At 47.4% G+C, this 21,956-nt stretch overlaps 1 protein-coding gene across 2 annotated transcripts in view; it reads left to right on the top strand.

Moving 5' to 3' along the window:
* The window catches only part of Pfk (ATP-dependent 6-phosphofructokinase), a 141,033-nt gene extending 130,536 nt beyond the window's left edge, over positions 1 to 10,497 (top strand). Inside the window, exon 20 of one of the 2 annotated variants that reach the window (XM_050184684.3) lies at positions 10,345 to 10,497. In XM_050184684.3, the coding sequence (XP_050040641.2) occupies positions 10,345 to 10,422 (78 nt within the window). In that variant the 3' untranslated portion in view covers positions 10,423 to 10,497. The remainder of the gene's footprint in view (positions 1 to 10,344) is intronic. The other variant, XM_050184687.3, reaches the window with a different exon arrangement.
* The last annotated feature ends 11,459 nt before the right edge of the window (positions 10,498 to 21,956 follow it).

The following is a 21,956-nucleotide window of genomic DNA, read 5'->3' as shown; positions in this document are numbered from 1 at the left end:
TCAAAATCATCTGGATCCCTGCGCACTCGTCCCATCCCGGGAACGAAGCGGCTCACAATTTCGCCCGAGGACTCGTCAACCGGGCAGTGAGCCAACCGATCCTGCGAGGAGCAAAAGAGCGCATGATAACCTACCACGAAATGACGCAATACTATAAAAACGAAAGACTCGAATACCCACCCCCTGACAATTCCTTAACCAAAAACCAGCAGGCGACGTGGAGGCAACTCCAAACACACACCTTCCCCAACCCGTACAAGCTATCCATAGTCTACCCAGGGACACACTCCCCCGAATGTACGCTATGCGAGGCCGACAAAGCCGATTTAGCACACATCTTACACGGATGCCCTGAGCTCAAACCTAGAGCCGAATGGCAGCTATCCAACCGAGAGCAGTGGGAGGCTGCGGTGACCAGCTCGGAACCCGCGGTTCAACTGCAGGCCGTGACCTGGGCTTTAGAAGTCGCCGTAAGACACGGTCTGACGGCCACCTCACGAAGCCATCATGACTTCCCACATCTAATCTCATAAATCATTTTCTGTTGACGAATTAAAGTTTTTACCACCACCACCACCACCAGCTACGAGGTGCGTCAGGCAAATTACCGGCTTTTGCTTTCTTCGCGACCGCACCTTGCGAGAACCCCGGAATGTGCGACCTTCTCGAGCTCGCCTGAATGGGTTCGTTTGAGGCCCGAGAAGAAATCAGGAAGATGCGTTGGAAATTGTTTTTAACTTATGGTGTTTTATGTGCCAAAACCACGATCTGATTATGAGGCACGCCGTAGTGGGGGACTCCGGAAATTTTGGACCACCTTGGGTTCTTTAACGTGCACCTAAATCTAAGTACACGGGTGTTTTCGCATTTAGTCCCCATCGAAATGCGACCGCCGTGGCCGGGATTTGATCCCGAGACCTCGTGTATGGTGTACCTCGTGCTTAGCAGCCCAACACCATAGCCACTAAGCAACCATGGCGGATGCAAATTGTTTTGTTTGTGTTCATATTGTATTCAGCTTAGTTGCGCGTTGAACGCTTGAGAAGCGCAAGGAGTTAGCATTTTTGGTTCAGGTTAGTTCTCCAATTTCGAGGGAGTAAGTTGTGCTCTTGCGGGAGTTCATAACGAGTTGTGTTTTAATTGACAGGAGTGCTTTCTTGGAGGCTCGTTTTCTATATTGCGTTCATGAGCTTTCATTTCTTCGACGATATTAAAATTTTTGCCCGTTTAAGCTTTACGAGCTTTTGTTAAACAGAAGGCATCATTGCTCTTTTCTGCTCGTGGTGTGGCAGATTTTTTTTAGTTAGCTTTATGTTTACTTTCATCAAAACGTGGCAGCTGAGCGCTCGAGAGAGGAAAGTGACAGCGTTTTCGTTTTCTGTAGTTACTCGGAGATGTAGGCTGAAGATAAAACGCCTCAGTGTAATTTTGATTTCCACTTGCTTTGGATAGCTCGCACGAATTTTCCGAAGTTCTTTTATTATTCGTCGGATTTGGTGATTTATTCTAATCACACTGCGTCGTATTATGCACAGGTACGTCACTTAAATTCGGCCACCTACTTGGATGGAGCGTAGCTTTACAGTAGCACAATTTAGAAGTGCGCTAGAAGAAAGGCGGAATAAGTCAGGCCTTCTAAGCTAATTTAGGAACGTGATAAGGATTGTAGATGGTTTTCTCCTTTGTTTGCTTCGCAATTTGGCATTATGTAATAATTATGTAGCTCTCTTGTGCTAAGTGTTGCGGATACTAACTAATTCATCTACAGGTCATTTCTACCTTCGCCTTCCACATCTGTGCAAGCTCTAATTCATGATTACTTAGCTTCATTACGTAAACCCCGTTTGCGTCTATTTGCGCGGACACATAGTTGAATGTTTCTTGGTACTTGTCCGGATTAATAGCGTGCACCTTGCGTTTCAAGGTTTTCTTTTAGGTAGGGGGTCGCTGGATTTTTTTTTTATTTGTGAAGTCTGGCGATGAGAGTGGCTTGCATGTGGCGCTTGCGGCATTGTGTGTGGCTGACAAAGGTCGCTCCTTGGAGCTTGTCATCTTGCACTTATGCAGTCCAGTCAGAGCCCACCTATCAAGACGCATTTGGCCAGAATACCTTCATCCTCGGAAGCTGCGGCCCGATGGCTCTGAGCAATGCACGCGTCAAGCCAGCCGAGCTGCATCGAACGACTCGACTTCCCGATGCATCATCTAGCGGCGGAGGTACTGTTGTGCCTGGCGATCCCTCGGAAGAAAGGATGTTTCACCGGTAGACATGCAGCTGTCACGGGTACTGATCACGCATCATCGTTGACTCAAGGCAGCCGAGTCTTACGGACAAGCAGTCATGTGCCAGACCTTCGGCTTTTCGAACGCCCAGAAATAACTTCTCACTTCAAGACAACTACGTCGCCCCCTCCTAAACATCACGAAGAGGCCACTAATCGATGACAAGGTCATTGTCAAGGACTCCCGGGGAAAGGACGTCAACGGCGGATTCACAGTTTGCCACGTGGTTGCCTCGTATTGGGCCACGTTGGAGACAAGTGGAAGTTCGACGTTTGTGATTGGCCAGTTAATTCCCTCGACGAGGGAAAGAGGGAAATAAACATCATAGAAAGCGGATCCGGACGGCTGTGAGAAGGGAGGCTCGGACATGCGAATACCTTATCATATAGTGTGCTCCGATAGTTGGAGCTGTGTTTGTAAAACTGAATCATGTACTTTTTAATATAAACTTTTTTTCCCGTTCTCTTTAACATCGCTCGGCACCTTTCTTACTCCCAGCACCTGGCACGGCACCATCCGATGAACCTTCGTGGCCGCACGGACCCCCCCCCCTCCCCCCCCCGAATTCACAACACCACCCAGAGTGAATCTAGATAAACCAATGAAACTGGATGCGTGCTGAGGGACAAACATTGTCTTACTACCATTAGTTGTTTCATCTTGGGGCGTCGCCAGAGCTCGTGGAGATGCCGAGTTTCGCCAAACTCAGCGCATCCTGCATAGCACCCCTGGTTTGAGTAACAATGGCGGTTGAATAATATCGCATCTACGTTGCATGCACGGCATAGATGAGAATGTAGAATACTTATACGTATATGTAAGGTACGTAATACCACAACAGCAAAAGTTTGCCTAGGATGTCCGTATTATTATTATTATTATTATTTACATATACTGTTGGTCTTATGGCCGTTACTGCGTCGACAGATAGCAGTACATAGAATAACAATACAATTCGTAAGTAATCCGATAATAATAGATACAAACATGAAAAGCATACACAAATTCATTAAACAATCGTGCAGTGCAGCAGGATACACATACATACATACATACATACATACATACATACATACATACATACATACATACATACATACATACATACATACATACATACATACATACATACATACATACATACATACATACATACATAGAAACACATAAGCGCTCTCGAGGGTATACCGGTAATGAGAGAGAGAGAGAGATAGCAGCATAACATATATAGCACAGTGCGTTCACAACATATTCATTCTACAGATTTTCCCGCTCAGTTTAATCCAAGCGCCATTGAAAATAATCCAGGGGCCAGCCAATTTAATCTGAGCGCCGGCCATTTTAATCCAAGTGCCTCACATTTTAATTCCAGTACCAGCCAATTTAATCCTGCTGGAAATTGATTGAGGAACGAATAATTCTTGCAGAAGAGGTCGTAACAGGCGTAATGAATGCCGTCTATTCATTGATGTCATCACTGTATTGGTGTCAGCACTATAGGAACCGTTCCCACGCTTCTAGTGGCCATGGCTGCTTCAGAAACACTTCCGTGTGCTATATCGTTCATTTACTCCTTCTTGAGTCGCGTTGCCGAGTGACAAGAGTGGCTCACATAAGTGAATCACAATCGTGACGCATATTACGTGACCTAGGTTGCGATAATAACATGCGATTTTCTTCCCCGTCGTCATGCATATCGATCGACATTGTTCGCAAGGGTAAAAATTTGCTCACTAGTATTCAGGCACTTGACGCAATCACTAAGCGGCTCATTATAGCTCACTAACCTTGTATCTTGCATGCACCCCTATGCTTCCAATATGCATATCAAACGAAATGGTTCTGAGAGTAACAGCTTACTCTTCAGTGACATGATTAAATCACAAGTGACTCACTCGACGTCGCCGCCGTCGCACCTCTCCTAACCTGCCTACTAGCATATTAAACAAAATTGCTTTCAAAGTTTAACAACCTGCTCACTGTCACTCACTCAAATGACGTAACCACTAATGACTCTCGTGACGTCACCATGCTTCTCACGCATGCACTCTCCTAACCTGCCGACATGCATATCAAACGAAATGGCTTTAAAAGAGTAACAACCTGCTCATTATCAGAAAGTCGTGTTCTGTGATCCCTAGTGACTGACCTGACATCACCACAGTCGCACGCGAGCATTAACTCCCCTTACCTGCGGACACGTATATCAAAAGATATGGTTTTGAAAGAGCAACAACCAGCTCACTATCACAAAATCAAATGGGGTGATCACTAGTGACTTCCGTGACGTGACCATGGTTCTCGCGCACGCATGCACTGTTTCGACCTGCTGAGATGCATATCAAACAAAATGGTTTCCAAGGGATAACAACCTGCTCACTATCACTCAGTCCCACGATGTGATCACTAGCGACTCATGTAACGTTACCACGCGTTTTACCCAACCTTGCACTCCCCTAACCTGCCGACATGCATATCAAACGAAATTGCTTTCGACGAGTAACATCCTGCTCATTATCACAAAGTCAAATGAGGTGATCACTAGTGACTCACGTAACGTCACCACCGTCGCACGCGAGCATCAACTCTCCGAAATACCTGCCGACATGTATATCAAAATAAATGGTTTTCATAGGACAGGTAGCTGCTCACTGTCGCTCATTAACATGACGTGATCACTAGTGACTCACGCTGCGTTATTCCGAGGAACTCGCGCAAGATACCGTGCTAAAGAATAGGCAAATTGACAGGCGCAATTCGTATTACCATGGTGACTCACAGGACGTCACCTTGAAGAATACTTAGCACGCACTCTGCAGTAAGGGCAGCAGTGAAATAAAATAAATTTTGAAAGGGCGAGATATACGAATTTAGTCGCCTCATTCTTACAAATGAATTGAATTGCTCATAATATAACCATTGTTCTAATATGACCAGCAACCTTTTTAGGCTTCCGACCTCATTACAAAATATCATTGCATAGACTTGCACTTTGATGATTTCCGCGCGTTAGTCAAATATAAGTGGAAAATTGAAGGCTAGCTGAATCTCGGATGCATGGGACTGAGTGCGCATTCTTTTCTCAAAAAGCTCGAGCATGGCCTGCAAGGAGGACAACCTGCAAAACAGCGTCGTAATGTGTTTAATGAGACATTTCGCTCGACATCAGATGTACAAAAATACGGTAAGATCTCCTGAATGAAAAGATTTAAATTATTCGATGCGGTATTTGATTTCACGAGAGAATGAGATTATAGAAACAAACCGAGAACGACTACATGTTGTTAAGAATGGCGAGCTGCAATGTAGGATTGCCACCCAATTACGACTGGGGGACAAGACGCTATTCCCCACTCTCCGTCGCTTCAGCTAGGATGCGTTCGATGAAGCGGGCTTTGTGCTGACACCGCCGCAAGTCCTCCAGCCCCATCGCCGTTGTGGCGGAACGAGTTCGGAGGGCGAACTATTGTGCCCGTGCTCTCCAGCGCGGACCTGATCTGCTACGCGTGAGCGAGCTGCCGCGGGAAAGCCGTCTTTTGGTGCTTCTCACGCGACGAAGATGAGCAGGACAACGAGTTACTCAGAATGGCTCCGAGCTTCCCGGAACGGCGCCCCTCTGACGTCGGCGCCGGACATCGGAAGGTGTGTGCCTATGTGTGCGTAAACTGCTCCCGGAACGGCGCCCCTCTGACGTCGGCTCCAGACCTTCGCACCTGTGTGTTTGCGTGTGTGTGGGTGTAAACTGTGCCGTGGAGATGCGACTAGTTTGCGATGACTAAACGAACGTTCGCATCACCTTGTTTCGCGGGAGGACCGAGTGTTTAAAAACGGCTGTTGTGCGGATGCTCGACACACTTTCTCTTGAGCAGTCATGTTGGACTGACACTCTTTTTCTCAAGCAGTCATGTTAGACTGATATAAATACTGTAAATAAACCGATTTTCCTCGTTCTCGATGAGAAGCAGTTCTTCCCTTCATCAACGTCCTCAGCGTGGATAAGTTGGACGACGGCATGGGCCAGCTACCTTCGAATTCATGCCGGACTCCAATCTTGACAACGGACCACGAGCGATGGGATTGAGCCCCCAATCCTGACAATGTCCTCCTCTCTGAGCGCAGCCTGAACAAAAGAAAATTGTTGTGCCTATCGAACGCCGCGCAATCTACGCATTGAACAAACGGCATTGCGTGTTGTGCAGAATTCACAAGCAACGAGCTCCTGTGCAACTTTTGTGCGGCTCCTTGTGGAGTCACCATAACTACGCCGCGCCGCTGACTGAGGTACTCTTTAATTTGACATTTTAACTTGGAGAAAACTTGCTCGAATGGATTAAAAAATGAGTGTATTGCGGCAGCCGCTTGATGGAATGGTTCAAGCTGACCAGAGTTGCCTGCTCTGCGCGTTTGTGAGCGGGAGCTTGGCGAAAATGAAAAACGTCGGCGAGAAAGTCATTGAATACTTTCCAATGGACTCTTTCAAAACCATTTCTTTTTATATACGTGTCGGCAGGTAAGGCCAGTTGATGCTCGTGTGTGACTGTGGTGACGTCACGTGAGTCACTAGTGATAACCTCATTCAAATTTGCGATAATGAGCAGGTTGTTACTCTCTGAAAGCATTTCGTTTGATATGCATGTCGGCAGGTTAGGGGAGTGCATGGTTGGGTAAAAAGCTCGGTGATGTCACGTGAGTCACTACTGATCACATCATAGGACTGAATGATAGTGAGCCGGTTGGTACCCCTTGAAAACCATTTTGTTTGATGTACACGTCGGCACGTTGGAACAGTGCATGCGCGCGGAACCATAGTGACGTCACGCAAGTAACTAGTGAACACCTCATTTGACTTTGTGACCGTAAGCAGGCTGTTACTCTTTCAAATCCATTTCTTTCGATATACGTGTCGGCGGATAAGGGGAGTTGATGCTCGCGTGCGACTGTGGTGACGTCACGTGAGTCACTAGTGAGCACCTCATGGGACTGAGTGATAGTGAGCCGGTTATTGCCCTTTGAAAGCCGTTTTGTTTGATATGCATGTCCTCATGTCGGGACCATGCATTCGTCGGTGAGAACCGTGGTGACGCCACATGTGTCACTAGTGATCACATCATGGAACTGAGTGATAGTGAGCCGGCGTTGTTAGCCATTGAAAGCCATGTCGTTTTATATGCATGTCGGTACGTTAGTAGAGCGCATGGTTGGGTAAGAACCCTGACGACGTCATGTGAGTCACTAGTGATCACCTCATTTGACTGAGTGATGGTGAGCCGGTTGTTACCTTTTGTGAGCCACTTCGTTTGATATGCACGTCGGCAGGTTAGGAGAGTGTATGCGTGAGAAGCGTGGTAACATTACGAGTCACTAGTGGAGACGTCATTTGAGTAAGTGATAGTGAGCAGGTTTTTAGCTTAGAAAAGGATTTCGTTTGATATGCTAGTAGGCAGGTTAGGAGAGGTGTGACGGCGGCGACGTCGAGTGAGTCACTTGTGACTTAATCATGTCACTGAAGAGTAAGCTGTTACTCTCAGAACCATTTCATTTGATATGCATGTTGGAAGCATAGGAGTACATGCAAAATACAAGCTTAGTGAGCTATAATGAGTCGCTTAGTGATTTTGTCAAGTGTCTGAGCAACAGTGGGGAAGTTTCTACCCTTGCCAACCATGTCGATCGATATACACGACGAGGGAACGAAATCGCATGTCATGATCGCAACCCAAGTTCTGTAATGTGCGTCACGATTGTGACTCACTTATCTGAGTCACTTTTGTCACTCGAAAACGCGACTCGAAATGGTGGAAATAAACCATACACCACACGGGAATGTTTCTGAAGTAGCCATGAGGACACTGGTAGCGTGGAAACGGTGCTCCTATACTGCTGACACCAATACAGTGATGACATCAATGAACAGACGGCATTCCTGACGCCTGTTACTAGCTCTTATGCAAGAATCATTTGTTTCTCAATCAATTTCACACAGGAATAAATTGACTGGCACTGGGATTAATATGTGTGGCACTTGGATTAAAATGACTGGCTCAAGGATTAAATCAGTTGGCACGCGGATTAATTCGGATGGCAGTGGGATTAAATGTGGTGGCGCCTGGATTAAATTATTGGCACTTGGATTAAAAATGTTCGCGCTTAGATTAAATTAGCTGGCATCTGGATTATTTTCAATGGCGCTTGGAGAAAACTGAGCGGGAAAATCTGTAGATCCAAACATTTCTATGGTGGAGCTTTCACGTACCGATGCAGGTAAATCATTCCATTCTTTGATCGTTTTTGGAAAGAAAGAGCACACAGCTTGCTAGATGCGATTGCACTTGTTTAAAAAGGCCGTCTCTATTCCTCTTTCACTGTCGACTTTGTGCTTTTAGACATGTCGTACCGCCGACGTTAAAATAGTTTCTAGTAAGGAGGAAAAAAGTTTTAGCGGAGCTGCTCACCGTATTTCGGCTAGCGCAGGCAAGTTTAGCTGTCTTAGCATTTCAAACACAGAGTTTCCTTGAGCCTGCCTGGAAAGTATAAACCTGGCTGCTCTATATTGTACCTTTTCTAATTTGCCGATCAATCCTGTCTGAATAGTGTCCCATATAATGCTGGCATATTCTAGCGTTGGCCTCACATATGTTAAATGTGCCGTTAGCTTAGTTGACAGATGCTGAGTGCAGTTTCCGTCGAAGGAACCAGACCTTTCTGCGTTCATTCAGACGTCCGTGATGTGGTCTTTCCATGTTAAGTTTTTTTTTGTTGTTGTTGTTGTTATTTTTAGACCAAGCTACTTGAACGTGCCAACTCTAGCACATACTTCTATTTATTTGTTATGCGTAATACAAAAGTTCTGTCATCACTTATTTTCATTCTCCATCTTTTGCACCACTTTTCTATATTCGTTAAGGCTTCATTATGCGATTGTTGGTATTCTTTGCTATTTATTAGTTTGTACAATAAACAATCATCAGCGAAGGGCCACACAGTGATACCTTTGTTAATGCAGAAGAAACGTCATTGATATCGACTAAGAGCAGCAAAGGGCCCAACACTGATCCTTGCGGTACTCCTGACGTTACTTTCAAGGTTATGATTTTTTACCATCAATTTCGACGGATGGGGTCCAGCCCCTGAGGTATGCGTTAACCAATTTAACGATTCTCTTGTTAATTCCGACATCTCTTAATTTTATAAACAATTCAGTATGAGGTACTCGTATCAAAGGCCTTTGATAGATCAAGACAAATGGCGTCGATTTGTTTCTTATCATTTAATGAGTTTGCGAAATCATCAGCTGTTTCAAGGAGTTGTGTCACTGTTGAGAGACACTGCCAGAATCGCTATCGAATTGCTATCGCAATAATAATGAATGTTTCCAACTTCTCCCAGGTTATTGCAGCAGCTAAAGCATTAGATTATTTCATTGCCGTGAATTCATGTTGGCTGATCTGCTTGATGTACTCAAAATGCTAATCAAACTGGTCTCAACGCTAAGAGCATACCTTTATTCAGCAGTAAAGCACAGACACCAATAGAAGCCAAACATTGTGCACCCTTGGGTCTTTAAAGCACTGAACTAAAATGAGACAGACATTTCATTTCAATGTTGGTTACGCTACGTACCCTTGGCTTCTGACTTTATTCTGGTCATCATGGGAAAGCAAGGTAGAGCTACATCTTCTGTTTAGCAGACCTATCTGAAACCACCATCTGAAACTATGAACTCTCCCGAGGTTGACTAGCACAATAACTCCTCTATCGATAATGTGAAAAGAAGAAAGAAAGAAAGGAACATGCTCTATGTAAACCAGTGGGATGCAACATGAGCTATGAATCGGATTTCGTGCGTTGAAACAGATCTTTTACAGCTGGCACTGTTCAGCGGTTCTGCTGGCAATGCGTTTTCCATGGAAACCTCACAGGGGACGAGTGACATTGAGGGAGATTTTGCCTGCTGTCTAATTGTATCGCATGTTCAGCCCAATTTATGATCTACATGACATTCGCTTGCTTGATACAAGCAGGTGCTCATTACTGTGCTCTTTTTTTCTCTCTCTTTTACAGAGCCCCTATCAGCTTATCTGGGGTCTGCTAGTTGCTGTCTTTATAGTCACGTCGAAGAAGATTGTCTGGTCACCGTAGCCGTTCTTGCCACTGGGGCAGTGAAATGCTTCGACTTTTCTTTGCTTTCAATAAAAACTAGATATTTAGAGGCAAAAACATGAAGCGAAGATTGTTGCTCTCATCAAAAGTACGCAACCAAAAGAATTATGTTCTCGCTTTGTGTGAATGCGTCTGTAGTAATCATTCCTTGTATTGTCTACTGTCATCATTGCCATGAATTAACAATGTGTTTATTGAGAATGATCACATTCCCATCATTCACATTCTCTTTGACCTAACGTGGAATAAGGGGAGGAGAGGAAGAGAAGTGGTGCAGCTTTTATGACCCCTATGATGATTATCTGTAATAGCATCCCCTTTGAGCTGAGGGGGCAGCAAATAGGCGCCACCCTGTTTGAGCAAAATAGCCTTAAATCGTAATCTAGTATTCTGTCTCTCTTGTATTATCTCGTAAGGTTACCTATTGTTACGGTTGACGTGTAACATCCCGTGCAACAAGGATGCTCGACTACCATGCCGCATCGAAACGAAGGGTGAATTCCCAATTTGTCGTGGTTGTCTCTAGGGGGTTGCCGGTCTGGCGGGCGCCCCGCAGTGCTTACAGCCCCTTTGTGTGTATGCAACTTTAGAGGAACCCTTTCCTCGGAACTGTCAAGCTCTGCAGGAGAACTTCCGCGAACCAACGTCGCCTAGAAGAAAAAATAAGCGCCTACTATCCCGGACCTGCGGTTTGCCACTTGCGGAGGCGCGCTAGTGAAGACGCCAACTGAGAGAGCGCATCAGCCGCCCATCCGCAACTAGACGCCCTTTCCGCGAGCCAACGTCGCCTAGAAGAAAGGAAAAACGTCTACTATCCCGGACCTGCGGAGGCAGGCTCGTGATAGGTCGCCGGATGAGTGGGTGCCGTCGCCAAGCGCCGGAGAACTCGGTGCATATCACGTGACGTTGACGTGCGCAAGATCCCGCCTACGACTTTAGTGGGCCTATTTAAAGGGCCTCGCAATATACTTCATTCTCTTCTTCTCATCTATCACCAACCATTGAATAAACCGTGCAGGTTTCGCACTAGAAATCGTCTCGTCCTTGCCTGGTCGCCATAGTCTACCGGATGCCTGCAGCCCGCCGAAAACGCCACGCTACCCAACAGTAACGTCGGTCGAGCTTCGATAAATAGGCGTCGCAACAACTCGGCAGAGGTGGAGCATGCTACCCTGCAGAACGCAACACTATGCCTGTAATGATCCCGTCACGTCAAGGGCATACCGCGTCACTCTGAGAAACTCTTGCCCAGATAGTGCCCCATATATGCTCCTTAAGCAAGAGACTTCATTCTCCCTATACCGTGGCATTTTGCCCCCTTGGATGATCCGCAGTTTCCTCAGCAGTAGGACACCTCAGCAGTAGGACACCACAGCCAGGTGGCTTTTGGTAGGATGTTGTGGTTGTGCCACATACCCTGGATATACCCCATCGTGGGTAGGAGCCACACGCATCACAGGCTACAACAACAACTACCCTGGATACAATTATATGCAAACATAGCTTTTGAGATTTTTGTGAGCTTTAAACAGGATGTCGAACTGAAAAAAAAAAGAACGGCTGGGTTCGGGTTCAACGTGCTTTGATTTGATTCCAGTTCGGAGAAAGAAAAATTTATATACATATGCGAATCAGTTCGGCACAGGCCATTTTATTCTGCCGCACGGCGATATGCTGCATAGTACTATCGACTTGTCCGCATGGCGCACGCACAACTTTCATCCAGAGAGGGCAGAAATTTACGAAGGAATTGCACAGATATGGGGGAATTTTCATGAACGTATTGAAGACTGTTGATTAGCGAGAATTCCTGCCTCATCATAAGGTCTACATGGCTTCCACGCTCGTTACTTTGACAGCAGCACAGTAGCAGAGTCGAGTATTTTCGTTTTCATTCAGATTTTTACTATAGGACTAGTGGTGAGTGAACTGTCGCATGTATGATCTATGGGTGCCGAAAACCGCAAATTCATATTGTATTACACAAATTGCAGCTTCGAAGTTAGTCTGTAGAAAAGAACGAAGCTAGCATTTGACATCGCTCAGTTTCTTCTTGTATTAGAAGCAGGGGAAGACATCGATGCTTCTAAATGGTGAACAAGGACGGTTTGTGCTGAAGCACATGTCGAGCTTTCTTGCATATGTGCACGTTGCACGTAGTCTTGCACTGGCTAAGTGCGGACAAGGAAGTCGAAAGCACGCACATTGGGCCCCATGAATAATTTCTAAAACTGAGAGTGTTGTACTCTGCTTTGCTAAGCACCAAACGTGTCGAGCCGTGGCACGTTTCGCAGGCCGTTTACAGCCGTCGTTTCCTCTCACTGAGACGGTGACGGCATTCATTAGTGATTGCAGTGTTATTGTTACTATATGTCATGCAGCTGAACTCCAGAACACTCTTCGAGGACATCGTCTTTTAAAGCGAAGCTTTATATATGTCCCACTGATTCGTCCGTGAGCGCCGAAAACGCAGCGCACGTAAGCCAACTTACACATCTACGTAGAAGACTACAGTTTCCATTCGCAATACCGCGCCCGCGTCGACTGGCCGACCGGTCAGTGCCTGATAGCGGCGCGAAGCGAGGAGATCAGCAAGAGTAGCGCATACGCACAAAGCTCACTGGAAGCGCAAGTTGCGCCTGATTATAGCCATGACACCACCCCTGTCGCGATTAACTGAGCTTCCCTGCTTATCGGAGGGAGCAAGTGTGCGTGCGTGAACACGTGCTGTCTTAGGATCTGCAAAAAAAAAAAAAACTATATATATATATATATATATATATATATATATATATATATATATATATATATATATATATATATATATATATATATATATATCAAATCCTCTTTCTTAAAGAAAGATGGTTGAATGCCAGGCTACCCAGACGCACTGTATATATCTGCATTATATTACGCGCGTCACGCAGAGCATTCTCGGCCGTCACCATGGGTAGGCCGCGGGTGCAGCGCACGGTAGAAGAGGCTGCCGTACGCGAATGCAAGCGCGAGCACGATCATGCCCGTAAGGCCGATCCCGTGTATCGGCAACGGCTACATGATATAAGATAAAGTCTATTCAACTTAACGAAATGTACCTTGTTCAACTTCAACGTTAAAAAAATACAATCCTAAACAAGCTATCAAATCACATATGCAAAACATCGGGTCGCTGAACATTTCATCGGTTCGCTGCGTAGTCGTTGGCTTTGGACTTTGATTCAGTTTGCATTGGGGGAAAGCTATACGTGTTCAACCATCTTTCTTTAAGTAAAGGGCTTTGACTTTTACAGCGAAAGCTGTATAAGACTAACCTTTATTAACTTTTTCGGCGTCCGGCAACAGAAACGCACCTAGCGATTTCTAACAAACCCATACGGGTGCAGCGCGGCGGCGCAGATGTCAGAATGCGGAACAGATTAGAACACTCACCGTGAACAATAGCGTGACTTCAAGGTTATCGCAGTGTATAAGCAGGAAAGGTATCGGCGCTAAAGACAGCTGCGTTATCGGTGGGCCGGACACGTATACTTCGTACACCCGAAAAACAACATGCGTACGAGGAGCGCCGGAGGAAACAGCAACGGGAATGTAAGGGGCACCGGCGCGAAACGACCACCGACGAAGAACGTTCGCGCGATGCTTAACGAAAACGACAATCGCGAGCCCGAGCACCTCCGAACGAGCAATGACGCCAGACTCGCAACGCGAAGAATGACAACCATTCCACTCCGTGAAGATGGAATGGCAGCGAAAGCACTTTGCTTTTCGTTCGAGAGCTTTGACTGTCGCCAGCTTTCGCTGCCATTCTATCTTCACAGAGTGGAATGGTCGTCATTTTTCTGTTTGCCGTATTTATACAATTTGTTTTAGTAATAACTTGACCTTACGACGAAATGGTGCAAACTATTGAGCACGTGTAGTCACCTCATATGCTTGAACCGTTTGGTGCTGAACCGGTAACTTATCATTTTTACTGTATTAGCCTTGGGAGTGTCAAATTGTAAAAAAAAAAACTGCATGTGCGTGAAGTGATGGAAACTGGTCACGTCACATGGTAGAGGAAGAAAGTGTATATATATATATATATATATATATATATATATATATATATATATATATATATATATATATATATATATATATATATATACGATGAACTGGCGTACTGTTGAAGACCGCCGTCATTTTCACTTGGGTCTTCGAAGAGGCAGGACGTGTCTCGAGTGAGCTCCTGTACTGATGTCTCTGTGGACAAGGTCAGAGGATCTAGTGGAGCTGCTTTGACATTCCCCCTTTGAAGTATGATTGGTCTGTTCACTTCACTGCAGTCGTGTCCTCCACAACGGCCGAAAGCGTAGCCATTGAGGTAGCTCTAAAGAAGCTACGGTTTTGTACGCCTCAACCTGTTGTCATTCTTACAGATTCAAAATCTGCCCTTCAAAGGTTAGAGCACGGGTTCCCTATTGATGCCTTATGTCTTAGCTCCGTACGATCGGTGCTCCATATCAAAGGCTTCTCCATACGTTTCCAATGGGTGCCCTCGCACAAAGTATCATAGGAAACAAGATGGCGGACAGCCTCGCCCATAGAGCGCTGTCTGGGAATCCATTGAGAAAAGTGCCTCAAGAGGACAAGAGACTGTTCAGAGAAGCGGTGCTGTGCCACTTCAGTTCTTTATGGAGCTCACCTCACAAGCCATGTGTGACCAAGGGTCAAAAAGAAACCAAGCCACTTTACTGCTCCGCATTCGCACGGGCTCTGCTCGTACCCCTGCGTGGATGTATAAGATTGGCCTGGCAGACGCAGACGCTACCACTCAGCCACGAGTTCGATATTGGCCTGGCGTTGTCGTTGTCTCCATTATGTTCAATGTGTGGTGTGTGCGGGGACATAGAACATTACCTTATGTGCTGTACTCTGTACAACGCGGAAAGGAGTGCGTTATTCGGGTCCCTCAAGAAGACAGGAGTTCCTCACAGTTCTCTTCAGGACATTGTTTTCCCGCGCGGGAAACAGTTGTATAGGAAGGAGGTTTCTCGCCTTCTTTTAAATTACCTGCAGGACACGGATTTGGCCTCCACATGGTGACCTTAGGAGTGACTATTTCTAATTACGAGGTCTGTGTCTGATTTATGTGATTTATTTATCTTAAGTGTCGTTACGGTGGAGCAATTGCCGGCAGCAACTGCAAGGCTAATCCCACCAGTAGCCTACAACCACACAACTCAACTCCTTAACAACACTTTACAATGTGGTGAACGTTGTTTAAATCGTAGATTCGGTACCTCAAAGGAGGTGCGACGCATTTCTTTCGCATTTACCGCTAAATCGCCACTGAAATTTTTGTGGGATCAAAAATGTTGGTTCGGGTGCGGTTCGACAACTTCGTTTTAAAGCAAACAGCTTTGCTTTGCTCCTTCGGCCGTTTTCGTGGTATGTCGGAGGTACGACGGTGGCCGGACTTGAACAAGGGAAGGCGAGGAAACGCGCCGGCGGGAAGTGCACTGCTGTCAGGCAACCGAGTTGGGAAGAGGAGGGGTGGCGGGGGGTGGGGGGGGGGGGGGTGTCGTCGCTTGTGAGCTCTCGCGCAACAAGTGGCGGGGAGGGAAGAAGGTGGGAGGGACGCGCTGTCGCCTTGTAAGCTCGCTAGCTCTTTCGCCACGGCAAGGCGAGGGAGAGAAAGACTGTGAAGATGAAGAGGCGCTGTTTTTAGGGAGCATTGGGGAAGGGGGACATAAAGAGAGAGAAGGACGAATTGGTGACAGGGCCCATATGACACATGTCTGAGAAAAAAAATTAGTCTGGTGTGTTACGTGCCAAAACCAGGATGTGATTATATGGCACGCGCCGTAACGGGCGACTCCACACTAATTTTGACCGTCTGCGGTATTTTAATGTGCACCCAATGCGCGGTACACAGGCGTTTTCTTGCTTTTCGTCCCCATCATGATGCAGCAGCCACGGCCGGGATTCGATCCCGCGCCCTCGGGCTTAGCAGCGCAACGCCGAAGTCGCTGCGCCACCACGGCGGGTAGCCCTTGTCTGTCAGCGGTAGGCGCATGGTCTTGGGCGGTTCGTTCGTCACCCGTATCGCTGGGAGTTAAATCGGCGGTGGCCAGGCCATCGTGGACGATGCGGCGGACGAGTCGACGCGCCGCTCTCCACGGCTACCACGAAGGAACTCCGGGAAGGCGAGAGAAGGCCCCGAGGGAGAAAGGGTACGTGATCTCGGCCAACCGAGTTGCACGGATTGGCGGCAAAGACGGTAGTCTGTCGCCTCACTCGCTCGTTGCTTCGTTTGTTCGGGTCATAGAGTTTCGTGCTTTAGTTCTTCAGGCTATTCGCTTAATTGTCGATCATCGTCGATAGTTTCTGCATATTTTTACAGGGGTTACGGCGGTTTAAGTAACGTCGTTATACATACGCCGCTGATTACTACATACAGTACTGAGGAGAACGCAGAGCATATAACTTGCAGCATGTTTGCACCCAGCGCGATCTGCTTGATTGTGGGTGTCACAGTTTCTCAAACAGTTGAGCTTTTGCACAACCATTACATGGCTCGCTGCCCTACCCCAAGTCCATGACGAAAAAATTCAAGGCCATTCCGCCCTGCGAAGGTGGACGAACAGCGGAGCTGTAAATGTCGCGGTAAGAAAATTTGTGGTAAGGCTTTATTGCATCACTCATTATGCACTTAGCAGTGGCGTAGCTAGGTCCTCTGGCACCCGGGGCCCATAGGTGTTCTGTCACCCCCCCCCCCCCACCCGGGTGTAGTCGAGGAACGCGAGGATATCAACAAGTTCCGGGTGTCTTCAGACGTATATGACACCCCCCCCCCTCCTCCGCTGGCCTCTTGCACCCGGGGCCCACGGCCCCCCGGCCCCCCCTGTTGCTACGCCACTGGCACTTAGTAACGACGGTCACAATGGATTTGTGGTCGCTATATGATACACTGATCGGCATACTCGCAACTACGGACACATTCTCTTCGAACACACACTGCAGCGGTTCAGCCTGTCGGGGTGGCCAGCTCGAAACGCGCCAAGCGTCTCAACACGCTGACTTGCCCGCGAGCAGCAGCGTTTTACCGTCGGTGGCGCGCCGCGCGCGCCACCGTCAAAGGAGCAAAGCAAGTGGAATGGGAGAACCTGCTAGAAAACCTTGGCAGTGACCATCACATTATAAGAATAAGCACCGTAGCAGAAAATGTCAAGAGGAAGATCTGCACAGCTCGCCTCACGGATTGGGACGCCTTTAGACACCATTGCCGGCAGCTGGAGGTCAACATCACCTCGATAGGGGAGCGGTGCCAACAACTTAAACAAATACAGGAGATGTATACCAAGGAGGTAGATCGAACCGAAGAAACACCAGAGGTAGACAAGCGGCTACTCAAGCTATGGGAGGCAAGACGCGGTCTCACCAGAAGGTGGAAAAGGCAGAAATTTAATAAGAAGTTACAGAAGAAAATAGCTGCGGTAACACTCCAAGCAGAAGAGTACGCAACACACTTAGCCAGGCAAGGGTGGCAACAGTTCAGCACCTCGCTGAATGGGACACTTAGCCCTGCTAAAACATGGCGTATTCTTAAGGCTCTAATGGACCCTACCAAGACTAAAGCAGAAAGCGGCAAAGCAATTCAAAGGCTAGTGCACCAATATCAGGGAATAGACGAGCAGCTCCTCGATGAAGTAAGAACCAAATGCTACGGCACTGACGAACCCAAGGGATATGAAGGAGATTATCTCGGAGAATAAAACTCAGATATGGACAAGCCTATCACCAGAGAGGAAGTCACCGCGGCAATGAGAGCCATCACGAAAAACACAGCGGCAGGAGCAGATCGAATTACAAACTCTCTCATAAGGAACCTAAGCGATGAGGCAGTAGATCAGCTGACGGCCTACCTCAACAAGCTTTGGAAAGAAGGAAAGATACCAGGCGAGTGGAAACATGCTGTAGTAGTCATGATTCCCAAACCAGGCAAGAAGCTGCAGATCGAGAATCTCAGACCAATCTCCTTCACTTCTTGCCTGGGAAAACTATACGAGAGGATCGTCACGAAACGCATCCAGCAACACCTAGAAAACAAGAGGCTCTACCCAGACACTATGTTCGGCTTCAGGGCGAACCTCTCGACGCAGGACGTGCTTCTGCAACTTAAAGAAGAGGTCCTGGAAACAATGCCCAAGAATGGGGAAAACGTAGTCATGGCACTTGATATAAAAGTTGCTTTTGACAACGTCAGCCACGCCGCTATAATGGAGGGGCTAAATAACACCAACTGCGGGAGAAGAATCCATGGCTATGTCAAAGACTTCCTGACCAACAGAACGGCCACAGTGGGACTAGGGGAGCTGAGGAGTGATGTCTTCACCACCCCAAGCAAAGGCCCACCCCATGGCTCGGTCATCTCGCCCGTACTCTTTAATGTGGCTATGATCGGCCTAGCAGAAAGACTCAGCAGAATCCAGGGCATACAGCACGCGATGTACGCAGACGACATCACGGTCTGGGTGAACCATGGATCCCTGGGAGAGAAACAGGAGAAGCTACAACAAGTAGCGAACTGCGTAGAAAGATACGTGAAGGAAAGAGGACTAGCCTGCTCTACAGAGAAGTCTGAGCTACTGAGGGTAGGAAGACACCCCACTGATGCACCACTCGAGGTGAAACTGGAGGGGCAATACATCCCGGAGAGGAACATGATAAGAGTCCTGGGAATGTGGCTACAAGCAAGCAGGAAATGCAGCCACACACTCAGCCTGCTCAGCAAGTCGGCTGAACAGGTAGGCAGAATGATAACCAGAGTCTCCCACATAAGGCATGGGATGAAAGAAGACGACACGCTAAAACTCGTCAGAAGCCTCATAGTCAGCAGGGTAATCTACTCGCTGCCATACCACCCCATGATCAAGAGCGAAACGGAACAAGCAGAGACAATCCTGCGGAAGGCCTACAAGACGGCACTTCACCTACCAAGAAACACACCGAACGACAAGCTGCTGCAGCTAGGGATTAGCAACACCTTCGCCGAACTGGCAGAAGCACGTGCTTGGAACACAGTTTCACCGACTCAGAGACACGGCTACGGGAAGAGCGCTCCTGACAAGGTTAGGTCGCGACCCAAGGAGGCATCCCGATCGATCCGCCGATATACCCGACGAGATCCGTAAGACCCTGCAGGTCAATCCCATTCCGAAAAACATGGATACAAATCTCCACGCGGCCAGAAGGCAGGCGCGGGCAGATTATGTGGAAAGGCATTTAGCCAAGCTAGAAAACACGGTTTTCACGGATGCAACACTGTATCCATGGAATAGACATACAAATTAAATTAAGGCAGCTTCGGTAGTGGTTACCAACGCAGGCAAGCTAATCACCTGCGCAACTTCACGTAGCGCCAGGATAGTGGAAGCGGAGGAAGTCGCTGTTGCGCTGGCAGCGGCTGAGGGCTATCGAAAAGACAAATCAATGGTAATTTTAACGGATTCGAAAGAGACATGCAGGAGCTACACAAAGGGTAGAATCTGCAGGGCTGCCTTAGCTATCCTCCGCAAGGCAGAACACCTCAGACACACGGCAACCCACAAACTAATCTGGATTCCGGCACACACGGGGATAGAAGGAAATGAAAGGGCAGACAGCTTGGCTCGCGAGATCACGTACCGAGTCGAGTGGCCACACGCCCTGGGACAGCACTTCACCGTGGAGATCGGCTATTCAGAGTTACTGAACTACCACAGAGGCAAGAGAATTAGATACTCCCCGCCACACAAAGCCTTAACACAGCAAGAAGCAGCTATATAGTTGGCGGAGGTTGCAAACGGGAACCTTCTCTAACTTGCATATACTAAGCAAGATGTGTCCTACACAATTTAGGAACACTTGCCCGTGGTGCGGGGCAACCCCCACGCTTTACCATATAACCTGGGAGTGTAAACGTAACTACGCATTCCACCAACACAAAACCCCGAGTGCGGAGCAGTGGGAAAGCCGGCTCACCAGCTGCGAGATCGCCGCCCAAAGGGCAATGGTGCAGCACGCAAGCGAAGCAGCGCGGCTCAGTGGAGCCCTGGACTAGGGGCCCAACCCTGCTAAGAAGGTCAAGCGTCTGCAGCGATGAAGACGAAGACCGAACGCTAAACCCTTAATGGACCAAATAGTTTTCTCTCTCTCTCACTCCTCTAATGTGGCTGAGGCTTAACATGTTGTTCGTGGGTACAGAAATATAAAGCCAACTTTTAGAAGTGCCAGTAAAAGCCCACGTCTGCTGTCGCATCATCCAATTTTAGGTGAAAACGCGATCGCAATAACCGTATTAAAATACATTGCACCTATGGGACGTTGGCCGGGAAAAACGTATTATCCCGAAAACCGTATTATACAAGACTTTATCAACGAAACTCTACTGCATTTTGCTGTCTTTACGTGCAGCTTTTGCGATCAAGCCAAAAATCAATTGAAAAGGTCAAGGATCGTGTTTAATAGTATGGAAGGTAAACAGACGAATCTCGTGATGTTCAGAGCACATGTGAACGGCCTTTGCCCGCACTGTGGTGCCTGCAGCTCCCTGGAGAGGTATTCTGTAAGAGTCCACCTAATGGACATGCCCCTTTCGTCTGCTGCTGGAGTGCTGATTGGATGTGGTGCCTTGCTCCAGCGGATGCGCAGCGCAGCCCAGCCAATCAGAACTTCAACAGAAGACAAAATGGACAGGTCCACTAGGTGGACTCTTAGAGAATACCTCCCCACTGCTTCGTTCTGTATATGGATGCAAGTCAGCCTTGAGAGGAATGCAGGGGAGAATTATCTATGTGACTATTTCCAGGGAATCATTAACCCTAATCTGGGAGGCAAAGTTGTTTCCTTTTTAAGTTGAACCTATTGCCCTGTAGCACATGTGAGTTTCCCACAGTAAAAAAAAAAAAAAGCACCCCTTTCAGTTTGTGAAGATGGTTGAATAGTGAAGCTGTGTTAGTTGCACTGAGTGTTACACCATGCAAGTCAAACTTCGCAAGCAGTTTATATTGTATATGTTTTGTTTCACCATTCTTTCTGAAGTTTTTCTTGTAGTGCAAGAAACACACAGGTGCTACATCTGTTACACCGACCAGCCCAAATACCTACATTGATGGATCATTCTTTCACCTCATTTTCGCTTTTGCGTGCTTCGCGTGGTAATCATGCTTCAGAAGTGTGTTTTTTTCAGTTCTCCCCTTTCTTTTTTGTGCGTAAGGTTTCTGTCTGTGTTTTGCTGGGCTTCTCTGGCGCACAGCTCGGAGTTGGCCTCCCGGTGCTGCCGATGTGTTTCGGCCGGTGTCCCGGCGCGCACTTCGGGATCGGCCTCCAGGCTTCTGTTCCTTGGCATGGTATAATTACACGATACTCAAGAATTGTACTTGCCCTGCAATGGAAGAAACATCACCGAGAAACAATCACTGCATGCCCTGCTCTTGAATCACTTGTCATCCAAGGCAGCAATTTCACCAAGAGATCAGCCCAGA

Source organism: Dermacentor andersoni, chromosome 4 (genome assembly GCF_023375885.2).
Source record: "Dermacentor andersoni chromosome 4, qqDerAnde1_hic_scaffold, whole genome shotgun sequence".
In the NCBI taxonomy this organism is placed as follows: Eukaryota; Metazoa; Arthropoda; class Arachnida; order Ixodida; family Ixodidae; genus Dermacentor; species Dermacentor andersoni.
The sequence above is the reverse complement of the archived record's forward strand: the minus strand, read 5'-3'. Positions and strand labels throughout refer to the sequence as shown.